Genomic DNA, 17,735 nt, shown 5'->3' with positions numbered 1-17,735 from the left:
GCCACCATGCTCACTCCCATCTCTGTCAGTTTATCTCTGAAGAGCAACAGCTGGATGGTGTTGAAAGCAACAGAGAAGTCCAGAAATGTAATTCTCACAGCCCTGCTGGCACTGACCAGGTGAGAGATGAATCGGTGATGTGTGGATGATAGCGTCCTCCACTCCCACCTTCTCCTGGTTTGCAAACTGAGATTACTGAGAGTACTGTATTGTATTAACATTTTACTTCATTTTATAATTAATAATTATATTTTTATTCATAAATGTAATTATTTCAACATAAACTCCATAAAAACAATTCTCTAGTATTACTTACGTATTTCCATTTGGGGAAACTTTGACTTTAACTTCACTACATTCCAAATTGAAATATTTGACTTTTTACTCAACTACATTTTGCCAATTCAGTCATTTCTTTTTATTATTATTATTATTATTACGTATAAAAACGTAATTGGTGAAACACACAGCGAGTCACCAATCAGGCTCGAGCGCATGCTGTCTTCTGATTGGCTCTTGGCAGTGGCGGATTTAGGAGACGTGTGCAAACGCACAGAGCGGCATCTTCCCGGTTATGCGGCACGGAGAGTGTTGCACCCACCACCCGGAGAAGTTCCCTCACTCATACACTCAGAAAGGAGAGGTGGGGGGTTGGGTGACGTCACGCCAGTAACGTAAACTGAATCCAAATTATAATTATGGATGACAAAAAAAGGTCTAAACCCTCAGGAGACAATTCAGAAAAAAGTAGTAGTGGTTTAGTTCTCACTCTCCAGTGTTCTGTAGTGTTTAAAGATTTATGATCTCACTCTTGATGTCACCCAAATAATGATGGGTTTTCCTTTTGAGTCTGGTTCCTCTCAAGGTTTCTTCCTCATAACCTCTTAGGGAGTTTTTCCTTCACCACAGTCTCCATCAGGGATAAACACACACCATTCACCTTGACTGTTGATTTCTATAAAGCTGCTTTGAGACAATGTCTGTTGTGAAAAGCGCAATAGAAATAAACTTGACTGGACTTGGGGAAACGTGCAGAAGGTAAAGGTGTGTGTGCAGCTCCATCACTCATCTCAGGATGAGGAAAGTAAACGTAGGTTATGCTGTTGCCTGCTTTGCTTTTATGCACAGAGAAACATTTCTTTTAGCTGCATAACAATTTATAGTATAAAATTATATTATATTATAAAGTGTGTAGTTTGCAAACAAAACAACTACAACCTAACTAGTCTAGTCTGATACACTAGCTAAACCAGCACTTGTGGATTTCATTACATTTACATGAGGTGATGTCATAAAGGTTTATTTAAATATTTAGAGAGGAATAAATAATGAAGAAACCCCTGACTCTAACTTGCCTCAGCAAAGTCATTTAAGCAAAGAGGTTTGTGATATAAATCATAATACATTATAATTATTATAAATCAGTACTTTGGATACTTAAGTACATTTGAAGGCAAAAACTTTAGTACTTTTACTCAAGTGAAAGTTTAGAGAGACACTTTTACTTTACTGGATCTACTTTAACTCAAATACATGCTTTGTGTACTTCATCACTGGTGAGAAACACAAACAGTACTGCGATTATATTTCATTCATAAAAATATGAATACAAAATGTAAAGGATATCATGTAGAAGATGCACAGAAACGTTGAATATAAACATATTTATTATCTGTTTTACTATTTTCTCTATTTACATTTCTGTCACATCCGGCACGTGAAAAAAAGACAAGCAGAAATTGTGCCACCTGTGTATACGTGGTTACAAACACTGACAACAGGAATAGTGTAAGGTATGATGGTGATGATGTTCACATTGAATCCAGCTCTTGTGTCAGTCTCTCTTTCTCCTTCTGCAGCTCCATGATGCTCTTTTTGTTCTGCTCCAGTCGGTCCTCCAGCCACTGCAACAGCGGCCCGCTAACTGCTGACATCTGACTGCACAGGTTTTTGGTGAATACTAACACACACACACACACACACACACACACAATGTATACATATAAAAATGTGTAAATAACTTAGAAAACCCTGAAAGAGATTCAAACACTAACCTTTATTTACACTACATCTACAACTACACCTCGAACTACAACTCCAACACCAACAATAACTCCAACAACTCTAACTCCAATTCCAACATCACCAACTCTAATTATAACTCCAACTACAACTTTAACAACACTGACTCCAACTCCAACACTGACTCCAACTCCAACACTGACTCCAACTCCAAAACTGACTACAACTACAACTTTAACAACACTGACTCCAACTCCAACACTGACTCCAACTCCAAAACTGACTACAACTTTAACAACACTGACTCCAACTCCAACACTGACTCCAACTCCAACACTGACTCCAACTCCAACACTGACTCCAACTCCAACACTGACTCCAACTCCAACACTGACACCAACTCCAACACTGACTCCAACTCCAACTCCAACTCCAACACTGACACCAACTCCAACTCCAACACTGACACCAACTCCAACTCCAACACTGACTCCAACTCCAACTCCAACACTGACTCCAACTCCAACTCCAACACTGACTCCAACTCCAACACTGACTCCAACTCCAACACTGACTCCAACTCCAACACTGACTCCAACTCCAACACTGACTCCAACTCCAACACTGACTCCAACTCTAATTTATAGCAACTACTACAAAGACTAGTAATGTAAGAACTACTTCTAATAACTCCTAAAACTACAGCTACTACTAATACTAGTTAATTAATACTATATTATGCTACAACCAATACAACTACTAGTACCTCCGCTAACATCAACACCTACCCCATTTAACGACCAAAACTACAATGCTAATAATAATAACAGGGTATGTAAAGCACAGAGATGAGGGTAAAGTGATGTACCTGATCCATTGTGTATCTTTGTGATTGGATCCAAATGTGTTAAGCTATGAGAGAGAGAGAGAGAGAGAGAGAGAGAGAGAGAGAGAGAGAGAGAGAGAGAGAGAGAGAGAGAGAGAGAGAGAGAGAGAGAGAGAGATTTAGTTTATTTCTCAATGGTACACATTTCATGAGCAGAAATCGAATCATTATAATGAGCAGTGTTTAATTACCATGTGACCTTGGATTAGACCTTCCTGGAGAGGACAGATCTCCACAGGAACATTACACAAATGAGATTTAAAGTATAATGTTGTGTTTTCTGATTTAACCTCCGGAGCACATCAGTTTATTTATTTTATTCCATCCTCTATATTCCCTCACTGCACTGCATCCGGAGCTCATTAATATTTAAATAAATCTACTTAATAAACTCTTCTGTGGATTTCAGGAAACATACGGTGCATTATTTTTCCTCTTTAATGGAAAGACCTAAGAAGAGTTTATTCCACCTGTGAATCCTCCTGTAGGTGTCCTGTTCCTCCTGACAGAGAATTCGGGGAAGTTCCACTGCAGACTCCAGGCACACTTTGCCGATGGCCTCGTGAGGAACCACGTGGATCGGAATCTCAATTCTCTCGTACCTCGGAGTAACACGGAGGAAAAGGATTTATTATACAGTAATATATAATATTACACAGTATTATTACTCCTCCAACTCAATGCTCATCCGCTCAGTGTATAAATAAAATAACTAAAAGATGCTTTGGATAAAGGCACCTTAATGTAAATGAGTATATACTGTGTAGGCTAAAGAGCTAAGCAAAGCTAAGGATGCTAAACAGACCATTTCCAAATAATGTTTATTTGATGTATTTATTTATGATTTTTCAGTTTATCTTACAAACTTCCAGACGTCAGAAATTAATAAAAAAAAATTTATACAATTTTAATTGATATACGAATATTTAGTGATAAACTGAAGTAGGATTTCTGCAAAAATTTAATGACTTACTCCGAGCCTTTCTGGGCCTGAACCGACTGAAAGCATGTGTACAGAACTCGACCCGTCTGAAAGAGAACCACAAACGGTACAATGAACAAAATCTGCCATCAGAATGGATATAAAATTAATAAAAAATACAATCTCCTATTCCTGTGAATTTTTTTTTATTGTACTCCACTTAAATCACGAGTATCGCTTCACCCACACATAGTAAAATGTTCCTAAATAAAAAAAAATAAAAAAAACTGTATTGTGCATCGTTACTGTATTCAAAGCTGTTACTCCACTAGGGGGCGAAAGAGAGCCAGAAATAACGCCAGATACTGATAATGTTAATTGTATGTAATTCTTAATTATAAAGCTGGAACTCTTTACCACATACCTTACAAAATACACATAACACTGTATCATCAAAAGTACTGGGACACCTGAATTTTCCATATACATGTGGTTCTTTTCAAAACGTACACAAAATTGGAGGCACACAATTGTATCGGACGTCTTTGGATGCAGGAGCATGAAATTTTCCCTTCACTTCCCTTCAATTTTCAATGGGTTGAAGTGGAAGATCTCCTGCTTTAGAGCTCTAAACCCTATTGAACACCTTCAGGATGAGTGTGAATGCTGACTGCACCCCAGACCTTCTCACCTTCTCACCTATATCAATTCCTGACTTTATTAACACACATGTAGCTGAACGAATCTCCTCAAAATCTAGTTGAACATCTTCCCAGAAGAGTGGAGCTCATTATAACAGTAAATGGAACTGAATGTGGAAAAAGATGTTAAGAAAGCACATAATCGTATACTCAGTTGTCAGAACCTGAGCTTCAGGCCGAACCCCTCACGTGTCTTTCCCTGTTTTTCTCTTACCTTTGTGTTCTTATCTTCTATGAAGCAAGAAAAGATGAGTCCAACAAAACCCTGGTCCATCATTTGGTACATGGCCTGAGTCCTTACATCTGCACACACACAGTTAATTAAACTTTAATTTTCAACTTGATTAACACGTACAAATAAAATACTTAAATTAGTGAAGTACACTCATTATATTAGTACACTGTAAATACTCGATTGTATAAAGTGTGTGATAAAAGAAGAGTGTGTGTGTGTGAGAAAAAGAAAGTGCATAAATGTGTTTGTGTGAGAGAGAGAATATAAGTGTGTGGGAATATGTGTATATAAGTGTGTGTGTGTGTGTGTGTGTGTGTGTGTGTGTGTGTGTGTGTGTGTGTGTGTGTGTGTGTGTGTGTGTGGGTGTGTTTTCTGCAGATCTCTAAAAAAAAAAGCCCATGCTCCACAGACCGACGTGTGAAGGCCAGACGGTGATGTGAGGATGAGAGTGGTACCATCCCACCACCCGTACAGGACGCCCAGTCATCTCAGCCTGTCTGTGCTCCGAGGTTAAGAAATCAAACCTTTTCCTTTTTTATTTGGATGTCGTATCCCTCACATTCTTACACTCACTGTACCTACAAATAAGATCAGAATGAATCTAATGGGTTCTGCAGGACACGTGAAGTATACAGACGGGATGAACACATTTCAGGTAAATCTTTAGTCATAGTTTAAGAAAAGGAGAACGAAATCGGTCTCATAGCTGCATCATGAGGTTTGTGATGGACTTTGTTTTGAAAACACAAACGTCACTGTTTCCAAACTGGAACAAAATGAGTAATTTGGTAGTTTGTCTCTGTAGTTCTGCCGGTAATTATTTGCTCTTGGTCTCCTGAAAGTGCCGAAAATATTCACGTTTCTTAGAAATAATGTATAAATGCGTATTAAAAGATGAGGTTATTAAGATATTTCAGGACTTTTTATAAATAACATTTACAGTCAAAAGTATCAGCAATGTGTAATTCCGATGTTTTATCAAAACACCTCGAAAAAAAGTTGGAAATTAAGCAGAACATTTAGAAGAATAAATGATGAAGAAACTCCAGACTCGAACTCGCCACAACACACGTGACCTCATTTACACGTGTTGTTTTTTTAAGTAGTAGAAAAGAAGGTTTTGTGTTCATGATAATTGTAATAGAAATCAATCAGTGTTTGAGTCTTTAATATCATTCGATTCATATATCAGTGTGCTGAGAGTCACATTCGAGTCTTGTTATTATTTACTTGTTATTTATTATAGTTATAATAAAATCATAGGATACTGAAGAGGCAAAAACTTTAGTACTTTTACTCAAGTGAAAGTTTAAATATACACTTTACTGAGTGTTTCTACTTTAACTCAAGTACATGGTTTGTGTTTTTCCTCCACCACTAAGATGTTGGACTTTGATCCGAAGGTCATGAGTTCAAATCCCAGCACTAATTGCTCAGCTGTATAACTGAGATAACTGTAAGTCGCCCTGAATAAAGGGATGAAGAGTGTGTGGTGAAAGGATATCTCAGCTTCAGTGGAGGCTGCAGAAAGCTGTTCAGGAGAAATCTCCACTCGATCCTTCCTCTTGTCGGACCTCCGCAGAATAATAACCGAATGGATGTGGACAATGCGATTCGTATCCACCTGCAGAGGTGATGATTGTTATTATGATCATGATCATTATTATTATTGAACACACACGGATATCGACACTGATGAATGAAGGAGATCGAGACTCCATCATGCGACACATTATTCAGGAAACCAATGTCACTACTCCACCTCTCCGATGCACAGCCCCATGACTTCTTCTTTCTCTGTACTCAAGGCGTGATTCATACACACTAGAAAGGCATCTGACTCCAAATGCACCCCGTTTACTGCCATTATAGAATTATAATCAAGCAAATCTGACTTTTCAACTGATTTGTTTTCTTGTATACACTACTTCCGCATTTGCGTTACCGGTGTGTGTTACAATCAAAAGGTTCCGGGGACAACACAACCTAGGTGCAAGTTGAAGTAAATGTCCGCGTGACTTAAAACGAATGTGATCGAACCGAGAAAAGGAAACATTTAATTATTTAAAAGAAATGGGTTTATTGTTGTTTTAGGATGGCTCTGAAATAATATTCCTATGCTCGAATAAGACAAGCAGACCAACTCATGACATGAACACTCCTTTATTCTTTTAAGAACACTCCCTCCCTTGCTCCACTAGGGGGCGGTATTTCCCCCATATCTCTACATCAGATACGTCTATGTAAGATGTAAACATTTAAACTTTTATTTACACAATACAACAAAATCTGTTATCTTCAATAAATAATTACTAATTACATAACCAAATTTTGTCACATTTTATTTTCTCTCTAGAACAATTTCAACATTGAAACCCATTCCTTCTACTGTTTAGTTCTCCAGTCTTCACTTGACAAGCAGACACTGTTTATGCTGCTAGACAGAGAGATGACAGAAAGAAAGAGGAGAAAAATGGGAGTTATTTTATCTATATATATATAAATGAGAACGTTGCAAACTGCAGTGTGTGTAGGAAGATTATTCACTACTGTGCAACACCACCAGTCTAGAGAAACACATTAAAAGGAGAACTGCTAAAGAACCCAAACGAGGAGGAGGATAATCCATCACAATCTCTGGCAGTGAGACACTGGCCAAGTCTTTTCTAAGAGTAAATTAATATCCAGGTAGCTTTAGCAGTGAAATATATTATTTTAGTCATATCAGAACTTCAGTTAGTTTAGTTAATGCTAACTCAGTAGATTGAATATATATAGACTATATTCTGATCAGTGGTGGGCCGTGCATTTGGTACCTGGGCCTTCAGTGAGGACGTACCAGACTTAATCCACCTCTTAATACCACCGCTATCACGACACAATTATAGAAACTATCAATACTGTACAAAAACACAATATAACAATGTGTGGGAATACAGAGAGATAGAGAGATTTAACATATGGAGGTGAAAACAATTTTACTAAACAACAAACTCAGTTAAAAACATTAAAAGAGACTCCTGTATTGAGGCTTTAAACTGGACCAGACTTTATTCTTTTCCCATTTCACCCAGGTGACTCCCCAACAGCTATGGATATTACAAGGATCCTTGCTGAAATTATTGTAAAAGACCTGCAACCTAATCTAAGTTTTAAAACATTTGTTGTTCTCTAATAATAATAATAATAATAATAATAATAATAATAATAATAATAATAATAATAATAAAAATAATAATAATAATAATAATTTTGTGGGAATTTAATGTCTATAAATTCAGTTACTTCAAGTAATAAATCGTAAAACCTCATAAATCGTGCCACATTGCTCTCTTCTACAGGAAAGTACAGAAAACATACAGAAAACATGTAAGGGCATGCTTTTATTTATTTGTATTTATTTTGGTATCGCCCACCCCCAGTAGACACGTGAGCAGACGTCATAGTGTTTCTGAGGATCTGTTCAAGGAGGTAAACAGAGAATCTCAAAGATACTGTTGAGCGCAGACCAGAGCAGAGACCAGGATTTACTGCATGTCAAGGGTAAGTGCACCGTTAAACTCAGCACGAAAAATAAAACCGCGATGCAAGACGTATATGTGATCTCGGTGAACCTAGTCTGGAGTCAGTAAAAAAAAAATACATGGGAAATCATGGATTTCCAGAGTAGAACAATCCTAATTTCTCTACATTTATGATAAAAAAAAAACCATAAATCCTGATTTTTGTTTAACTTAAACGAATGTTTGTTTCTGACCGGAATATAATAACACGTGCACCAAGCTGCGGGTAAACAAACGAGCCGTGGCTTTACTATGTAGTGCACTAGGTAATGTCTAGAAGCGGTTAAAATGCGCCAGAGTACATGTGTGTGAATGAGAGGGAGGGCAGTGGAGTGATGCGGTTGCAGGGAGAAGAGGTGGAGAAGGTGGAGGAGTTCAGGTACCTGGGGTCAACAGTGTAAAGTAATGGAGTGTGTGTTAGGGAAGTAAAGAAAAGAGTGCAGGCAGGGTGGAGTGGGTGGAGAAGAGTGATAGCAGGAGTGATTTGTGATAGAAGAGTATCTGCAAGAATGAAAGGGAAAGTTTATAAGACTGTGGTGAGACCTGAGATGTTGTATGGATTAGAGACAGTGGCATTAAGTAAAAGACAGGAGGTGGAGCTGGAGGGAGCAGAGCTGAAGATGTTGAGATGTTCGTTGGGAGTGACGACGATGGACAGGATTAGAAATGAGTTTATTAGAGGGACAGCGCATGTAGGACGTTTTGGTGACAAGGTGAGGGAGGTGAGATTGAGATGGTTTGGACATGTGCAGAGAAGGGACATGAATTATATTGGTAGAAAAATGCTGAAGATGGAGCCACCAGGTAGGAGGAAAAGAGGAAGGCCAAGGAGGAGGTTCATGGATGTGGTGAGGGAAAACATGCAGGTAGTTGGTGTAAAAGAGGCAGATATAGAGGACAGGGTGGTATGGAGACGGATGATCCGCTGTGGCGACCCCTAATGGGAGCAGCCGAAAGAAGAAGAAGAAGAAGAAGGTAGTGCACGTGTATAGTGATGGTAGGACTTTTTAGTAATTGCCCCACGCTGTAGATTTCTTTCCGCAGGTGAAGAAGGTGTTCAGGTCTCCTCGCTGATCCACGCAGATGCCGCAGAAGGATCCATGTCAGAAGCCAGCCTGCGCCATACAGAAGTGTTTACAAGGTAAACCGCGTTACGTGTCTCAGAGGATAATTAATATATATATACAGTACAGACCAAAAGTTTGGACTTACTTTCTCATCTAAAGAGTTTTCTTTATTTTCATGACTATGAAAATTGTAGATTCACACTGAAGGCATCAAAACTATGAATTAACATGTGGAATTATATACATAACAAAAAAGTGAACTGAAAAATGTCATATTGTAAAGTAGCCACCTTTTGCTTTGATTACTGCTTTGCACACTCTTGGCATTCTCTTGATGGCTACTTTGAAGAACCTACAATATGACATATTTTCAGTAAAATTTTTTGTTATGTATATAATTCCATATATAATTCCACGTGTTAATTCATAGTTTTGATGCCTTCAGTGTGAATCTAAAATTTTCATAGTCATGAAAAGAAAGAAAACTCTTTTGATGAGAAGGTGTGTCCAAACTTTTGGTCTGTACTGTATGTATATATATATATATTTAAATTATATATATAGTGTATTGATTATTAATATGTACATATCTGTAATTAAATGTATATTTTTATTCCTGTGTTTGGTCTGTTAAAAAAAGTTTTAAATCGGGTTAAACTTTGTAGTATATCCCGAGAAAAGCTGTTGAGGTGTATTAATAATCAATACACAATGTATATTATTTATATGTATAATAATATTAACGTATATAATATTTTAATGTGCATGTATTAATGTCATATACTTAAATTTGAAGTAACTGCTATAAATAGTTATTGTCTGATCTAATGGTATTTTAAATAGAAAATTCATAAAAATGTAATATCATTATGATATTATTAGTTATTGTCTCGTATAGTTTTATGTCTGTACTTTTAAGTGTCGTCAACAGCTGGAACCAAATTCCTTGTGTGTCAACACACTTCTCCAATAAACCTGATTCTGATGTGCGTCATATCCTAAATTATCAATATTTAATATATTCGATATGAAATGTTTCTAAAACATAATTATTTATTTCATTTATGTACAGTGTTTAGATTAGTATTAAATTTGTGACTGTAGAAGAGCATGCGAAAGAGAAGATAATAAAAATTAAATTCAATATAATTCTGGAATATCTCTGTACAAAATAAACATTTCACGCTTCTTTTAATATTCTCTATTCAGCGTTAATGTTTTTTACGGGAGGAAAACGATTAACACGTAATTAAACGCGTTGCGTTCGTATTCTGGACTCGTGCTGCTCTGTACATGGTATTATTTATAACGCTGTCTTATTGCATTTTAAAAGGTCTCTTTTCTCTCTTTGAAAGCCAACAGATACATTGAAAGCCGGTGTGAAGACGTGATCCGGGCCATGAGAAGATGTTGTGAACTTCATGCAGGAGAGAACTCTGTGTGCTGCTCTGGATTTAAACACGATCACAAAACCACAGAGGAGAAAGCAGACCAAACTAAATGATGTGCTCTATACCAGAAATGAATATATATTTAATTTTACCAGACACCATAACTCCAAAAGTATGTGCACCCATGATGATCACCCATAATGTGGTCCTTCTCCAAACTGGTTAACTTCTTTCCCTTAAGAGAACATTAGTGTTCCAGCACAAAATTGCTCATGTGCACAAAGCGAGCTTCAGGAGGTTGGACTGGAAGAAATCTATTGTCCTGCACAGAACCCTAACCTCCTGAACCTCCATGAAGATCCTGACATCGGTGTCTGATCTCACTAATGCTCTACTCTAGTGGAAAGACTGCGTGTTGAAACTCATTCCAAAAACAGAATAAATCCGGAATGAGACGTTCAACAGGACCATGTCTGATCAGGGGTGCACATACTTTTAGCTGTATCGTGTGTAAACAGGGACGTGTGGAGGTTTGATCGCTCCAAAGAACCATCTTTGTACTGTTCTAAAAAAAAAAATGGGCTTTGATGCTGATTAAAGGAAATTCAAAGACGAACAGCTGTTGAACATCAACTATTTATTTATGGATATGAAAATAAGGAGATTTTTAATCTCTTTACGGGAATAATCCCTAAACACTTTAAATCTGTAACGCTCATGGGTTTTTCGCACAGTGCTCAAATTCTGCTTCTCGCATGCACAGAAGTCTTTGGATAAACATGTAGGATGATCTTTCGTATCATGAAATATAATTCAAGGGAAAAAAAACGAAACAAAAAAGGCATCAAATCAGTGCAAATATTTAAACGCTGGCAGGTCGAGTGATGAAGAAAATATAAACACCTACAATATATAAATAAACCATTAAAGAAAAGAAAGTGTTCTGTTTTTAGTCTCAGCACGATGCTGATGTTCATCGTAGTTTTGTGTGAGCGGCTAAAATGGACGAGAAAATCATTACGAGGCCAGACCGAGCAGGAACCCTCCCACGAAGCCTCCCGAGAGGACGATGTTCTTCTTCACGAACGTCTGCACCTGTACGAGAGAGAGGGAGGGAGGGAGGGAGGGAGGGAGGGACGGACGACTGAAAATTAATGAATTATATAGAGAGGAACGATTGAAAATTATTAATTAAAAAGGAATGAATAAAGAATTTAATAAAAAAGACAATTAAATAGAAAAAAATCTGACTAAAATAAATAAATAATGCAAGTAAAAATAAAAAAAGTTATACAAAAAAGTATTAATAAAAATTAAATAGAAAACAACCAAATGAGTGAAAAATAAACAACGCAAAAAAGATAAATGAAATTTTTAATAAAACAGTTAAAAAGACAGAAATAATAAATGAAATAAATTAAGAAAAAAAGAGTAAGCTAATGAAATAGAAAAGAAAAAAAAAAAAAGTACATTATTTAAATAAAGCAACTAAAATTGACAACAAATAATACAAATACTGTACAATACTGACAAATAATCTGCTTTTAATTCTTTTTTTTGTGTGTTTTTCTGAAATGCTCAGCAAAAGATTCTTTTCCCCCTCAAGATAAGAAGTCTGTGTTGCCTGGTACGAGCGAGCAAACAAACGATGCCCATCGGCTACCTCTTCCACTTTCGTCTTCACTTCTTTACTCTGCCTCTCAGTGTTGAGCTTCAGCTGCTTCTTGGCCTTGTTCACGTCGTGCTCCACTCGCTTCCAGTCCACTGTAATGTACCCGGTGTGATTAGCAATCTGGAGAAAAAAAAAAGTTCTGAGATTAGACCTGTAGCATTACACAGGATCAGATGATTATCTCAGGGGCTTAGTCAGGATCAGTGATGACCAGGAGATGATGTGGGCTGATGGAAATGAACCTGGCCTCATCAGACCACTGCAACCATATAACAGATTTTTTTTCCTGGATCTATCTATCAATCTATCCATCCATCCATTCATCCTTATCTGTCAGTGTTGGACAGTTTCTAAATCCGGAGATCAAGAAATCAAAAACTTCAACCGTGTGATCGGTTTCGATCCCTGCTGATCCGAGGGACTGGGATATATCCATGGTTACCGCATCATGCTTTAGATTTAACAATTGGACATCTGGGAATGTTGATTGGTTTAAAGGTAAAAAGAAGCGCTGCTGGGGGCGGCAATTTTTATTCACTGCCCCTCCCTGATCTCAATGTTTTCATTCCCTCCACTCTTCTGGGAAGATTATGTGGAGATTCATTCAGCTTTTACGGGTGCTTCATGCTATATAAATATGATGCGTGTGCACCTAGAACTTGATAGCGAGTTACCTGAAGCAACAAGAAGCCTCCTCCTACAGCCGACGCTGCAACCTTTCCGACTTTCTGAAACAGGTATCCTGCACACCTGAAACACGGAGACGTGGATTTAATGCAGTCATGTAATCATAATAAATATAACTGTGGCACTTTGAAGATGCCCAGTCCTCCATTACAGATCGTATTACTCACCACCCGGTCACTCCACCGATAGCCAGCTGCGTTGCGACCGAGTATTTCTCGGCAGCTGGGCCCGAGTTATTCCCGAACATTTTGTTCCACCATCTTTGCTTCTTGACCTGTTCGGCCAAGTCGAGAACATCAAAGGTCTCGGGCTCTGTTTAAAACCGAGAACATATTCAGCATCACCATATTCATTAATTTTATAACAAATACAGTCTGAAGTATGTGTATATAAACTTCAAGAATCCATTCACATTCAAAGAATTTATTGAAGGAAATATTTCCTCGCTGTCGTACTGAGGTACACAAACTACTGAGAAACTAATACAATCCGAACAGGGCTAAAGGAAACCCATTTTTCAAAAAAACGATAATGTTTACAAGTATACCTTTATTTATCTATCTTTCCAACTGTATTCTTCTACATTTAAATCTTATTTTACCAGATTTACACCCTTTCTCCCTGCTCATGTTTAATGATGTGCTCTATGATCTTGAGGTTAGAGTTGTGACCTCAGAAGACCTTGAACATGAGAAAGCGAGTGATGAGTCGTTCACAATTGAGCCGACTCTTAGAGTCACTTCTAATTTTAAGAGCCGACTCTTGTACTTAAGACGTTTAAGTTTACTAATAGCTCTCTTTAATCTATTTTAAGTGTAACATAATGGATAGACATTTAATATCCGAGATACTGAGTGCTGTAAATGTTTAATGAATATACATATTGTCATTTGAGTTAACTTATTTACATAGCTTCAATTAAATGGCATGTAAAAGGGCTTTTCTGTATAATCAGAAGGTATAGTAAGGATTGCAAATAACCATAATTAGGCAAATAACTCTTGTTTAAAAAGAGAATCAGAAACGAGCCGTTTGGGAGTCGGCTCCTGTTTGTGAGAAGAGTCGAATGATTTGACTCACTGAAGGATATCGGAATTCCCATCACAAAACTGACTTACATATTTTTCCGTGTTATTATTATGATATTTTGTATTTTTCTAGAAAACTATACTTAGATAATTTTACGATTATTATTATTATTATTATTATATATAAAAATCAGTAACCGCGCATGCGCAGAACGCATTAGTTATCCTTTCCATCAGAATGTTATTAAACCGGTGTCGGTGTATAAAGACTCACTGTGAGACACTGCTGCCCTGTTTTTTGTTTATTTTTTTTGTTTGTTTGTTTTGTGTCATCTTTCGTTATTCATTCAGACAGGATTTTTCCTCGAACCCTGCGTCATTTCAGCTTTGTTTTCGGTCCCCAAAGTTGACAAAATGGTTTAGAAAATTCTGAAACCTCCCTGGATAATTCTGAAACATTCTCTCTTTTAACCAATACAAATTAATAATTACCTATTTCCTTTTAAAAAAAGATATGGATAAATAAAAACGCTTCTCCTTGCAAGTCATTTGGTCCTTCCAGTTTACTAGCGTACATCGTGCTAACTGACTAGCATCAAGCCTGTTTATTTACCCTGAAAAACAATTCAAAAAAAGTAACACCGGATAACGGAATGCTGCTTAAACATTCAGCTTTATATTAATTATTTTTTTAATAAACGCTTTTCTTTAAAAAAACACACACACCGGCAACATAATCCTTACCTTTCTTCTGCCCTGCCATTTTGTTTGTGTTTCTTACCCGGACGTTTATTCAGGGCACACCCTTGCAATCACGTGACCTATCCACCACCTAATTTTAAAAGTTTTTGAACTCATGCTTTTATAAATGAATATCACTTACGTATGTTTGATGACTTTTATCAATAAATATGATTGTTACCTGAAACTTGTAAAAAGGTCTGGAGTTTATTTTTATTGCGTAATTATTAATATAATTAGAATGTTATTAATGATAATAATAATAATAATAATAATAATCATTATTATTATTATTATTATTTTCTTATCCAGTTTTTGGAATGGTAACAGCAAAATAAAACCCTTGCTAATTCAAAAAGTATATATTAAAAAATAATAATTTGTCTCTGGGCCTATAAGTGTGTTATAAATGGAGGCCTGTAATAGACCATGATTCAGGTTGAAGGTCTGATAGGGAGACATGGTTCAAGGTTGCTCAAGGACATGGTGCAGCTGATGAAGCCGAAATCAGCTCTAAATTCTGTTTCATTGACGCATTCAGACGCTCGTTGTGGTGATGTCATCACGACTAAGGTATGACATGAGGTACAGCTGTACAAACCTTTAAACCAAAAGCAACAAAACAGGCATTATGATAAAGATTATGATAAGTCTTAGAATCTAGTTTATGCACAATGCTGTTATAGGTTTAAAACTTAATGCAGTTTTGGTGTCACGCTCAGAAGATTCCGTTAGAGAAACCCATCACTAAACCTCCGTCTAATGTGTTTTTGTGCAGCCTTTTATCATTACATCATGATTTAACTCATGTCTGCACTACGATTTTGGAAAAGTTTTGCCATCACTGCAAGTGTTATATAGTCTAAGATGAGGATTTCTGTGATGTGTAGGCGATTCGATTTCTGTGTTTGTGTTTATTATTTTGGTTGATTTATGAATTTTTTAGGAGCACTAGATTGAGTGTGGGTTCATGTCAAGATAAAATTATATAAAGGATAAATAAATACAACCAATTGATCTGTAACATGGATGGGTATGGGGCTATGATCAGGCTTTTAATATGCATTATCTATCTATCTATCTATCTATCTATCTATCTATCTATCTATCTATCTATCTATCTATCTATCTATCTATCTATCTATCTATCTATCTATCTATCTATCTATCTATCTGTCTCTCTCTGTCTGTCTGTCTGTCTGTCTGTCTCTCTGTCTGTCTGTCTGTCTGTCTGTCTGTCTGTCTGTCTGTCTGTCTGTCTGTCTGTCTGTCTACCAATCTATCCATCTATTATCCTTCAGCATTGCATTTCACCTGTGTCGTAGGTCCAGTCTGATGATGAATCTGGCTTTGTTTGTTTGTGTAAATGTAAAGAACATCACAGTCCCTTATACACAGTCCATCACAGCTTATTGAGATGTTTCCCACTCCTTTTTATTAAAACCATTTACTATGAGCTTGTATATAAAGCTGTAAGGTAGAAAATGCCAGTGTTTCACCTGTACACATGGTCCCTCGATTTCTCAGCAGAAAAGAAGACATGCATCATCTGTAAAATCTAAAGTCGTCAGTTGACGGAGAAAAGAAGAAACCAGAAAGCACTAAAAACATGATTTTGATTAGTGAGTTTTTATTTTGTATTGTTTAATAGAAAACAACCCATAACAACAGCATGCATTTTACAGGAGTAGTTCCAGTGATGGAGGTGTGATGTAGGAGGAGTGAGGTGTGATGTGATCCCTGACCCAGTAATCAGATGTAGCTGTAGTTAGATCGCACACAGACCCTACACTGAGTACCGGGTCGGAGAAACACACCCTTTAAAAATGGACAGATGTTTCTCTGAAAAACGGAGGAAGAGATACACCTCAAAACCCCTGAAAGACTGAAGAACTTGTTACATTTAAACTCGTGGTCATGGACTAAGATGATTTATTAACTTAATGTAGGATGTATGAAGATCAACACATTTCTTTTGTATTTAGACTGCAGAAAGCGAATATATATATATATATATATATATATATATATATATATATATATATATATATATATATATATATATATATATATATAGTTTTTTTTTTAAATAAATAAACAGAATCGTAGACCCTGCAGAAAGCAGAGCTGCAGTCGAAGCTTCTGCACTCTGGATCCGAAACCAAGCACCAATAATTGTGAAACTGCTCACTGCCTGTGAGTTTGTTAAGGGGAATACCGGCCTTTATGTTTTATATACACACAGGTTATTTCCCAAAAAACATTCACACACACACACACACACACACACACACACATGAATGAACTCACCTAAACTGGAAACATCTCCACACTTCCGTGTCTCTTTTAAATATACAGGTTCGAGCTCTCAAACTAACATGTTAGGAAATACTAACATTCACGTTGCCATCATCATCATCACCATCATTAAAAATCAAGATTCCGATTTCTACATCGTTTCAAACCTCAGAGTAGAACTTACAAACTTGAACGTTCCTGAGAGGTTCTTTCTCCAGCAGCTCCATCATATAGACAAAGAGCACGCACCAATGTCACCAAGAACACAACGTCTCGAAGATCTCCTGAAGAAGCGCACTCGCAGACTCAGGGGAAATAAAACCCACGCATCAGACCATACCCATTTCCAGAGAAGTTCTCGTGCGGCGTTTTTGCGCAAACTGCCTGTTGCTCCACATCCTTCCTCTAAGCTTTACTCGAGCATGAGTTCTAAGAATCCGAAAGAGAAAAGACAAGCGACTTCCTCGATTAAAGAAGAAGAAAACGTTGTCATTGTATAAGTCTCTCTCTCTCTCTCTCTCT

At 37.0% G+C, this 17,735-nt stretch overlaps 3 protein-coding genes across 4 annotated transcripts; 1 reads left to right on the top strand and 2 right to left on the bottom strand.

Moving 5' to 3' along the window:
• Positions 1 to 1,649: 1,649 nt before the first annotated feature.
• Positions 1,650 to 6,746, bottom strand: brcc3 (BRCA1/BRCA2-containing complex, subunit 3). The gene is made up of 8 exons (XM_083564452.1): positions 6,529 to 6,746; positions 6,271 to 6,390; positions 5,178 to 5,265; positions 4,746 to 4,834; positions 3,882 to 3,937; positions 3,379 to 3,510; positions 2,891 to 2,934; positions 1,650 to 1,960 (listed from the first exon to the last, which is right to left on the bottom strand). Exons 1-8 carry the CDS (start codon positions 6,631 to 6,633, stop codon positions 1,812 to 1,814), a joined length of 783 nt encoding a protein of 260 aa, XP_083420578.1. The 5' UTR covers positions 6,634 to 6,746; the 3' UTR covers positions 1,650 to 1,811.
• A 1,495-nt stretch (positions 6,747 to 8,241) lies between these two features.
• Positions 8,242 to 11,403, top strand: cmc4 (C-x(9)-C motif containing 4 homolog). The gene is made up of 3 exons (XM_083564481.1): positions 8,242 to 8,309; positions 9,360 to 9,470; positions 10,752 to 11,403. The coding sequence occupies exons 2-3, from the start codon at positions 9,413 to 9,415 to the stop codon at positions 10,898 to 10,900; spliced, it is 207 nt and encodes a 68-aa protein (XP_083420607.1). The 5' UTR covers positions 8,242 to 8,309; positions 9,360 to 9,412; the 3' UTR covers positions 10,901 to 11,403.
• Positions 11,404 to 11,407: 4 nt separating this feature from the next.
• Positions 11,408 to 15,012, bottom strand: fundc2 (fun14 domain containing 2). 2 transcript variants are annotated; one of them, XM_083564473.1, is made up of 5 exons: positions 14,919 to 15,012; positions 13,314 to 13,458; positions 13,134 to 13,209; positions 12,451 to 12,579; positions 11,408 to 11,882 (listed from the first exon to the last, which is right to left on the bottom strand). In XM_083564473.1, the coding sequence occupies exons 1-5, from the start codon at positions 14,935 to 14,937 to the stop codon at positions 11,805 to 11,807; spliced, it is 447 nt and encodes a 148-aa protein (XP_083420599.1). In that variant the 5' UTR covers positions 14,938 to 15,012; the 3' UTR covers positions 11,408 to 11,804. The 2 variants fall into 2 exon arrangements, with proteins under 2 accessions (XP_083420599.1, XP_083420598.1); XM_083564472.1 differs by having other exon boundaries at positions 14,901 to 14,952.
• Between the last annotated feature and the right edge of the window lie 2,723 nt (positions 15,013 to 17,735).

Source organism: Silurus aristotelis, assembly GCF_946808225.1.
Source record: "Silurus aristotelis genome assembly, chromosome: 16".
NCBI lineage: Eukaryota > Metazoa > Chordata > Actinopteri > Siluriformes > Siluridae > Silurus > Silurus aristotelis.
This window is presented reverse-complemented; position numbering and strand designations above follow the sequence as displayed.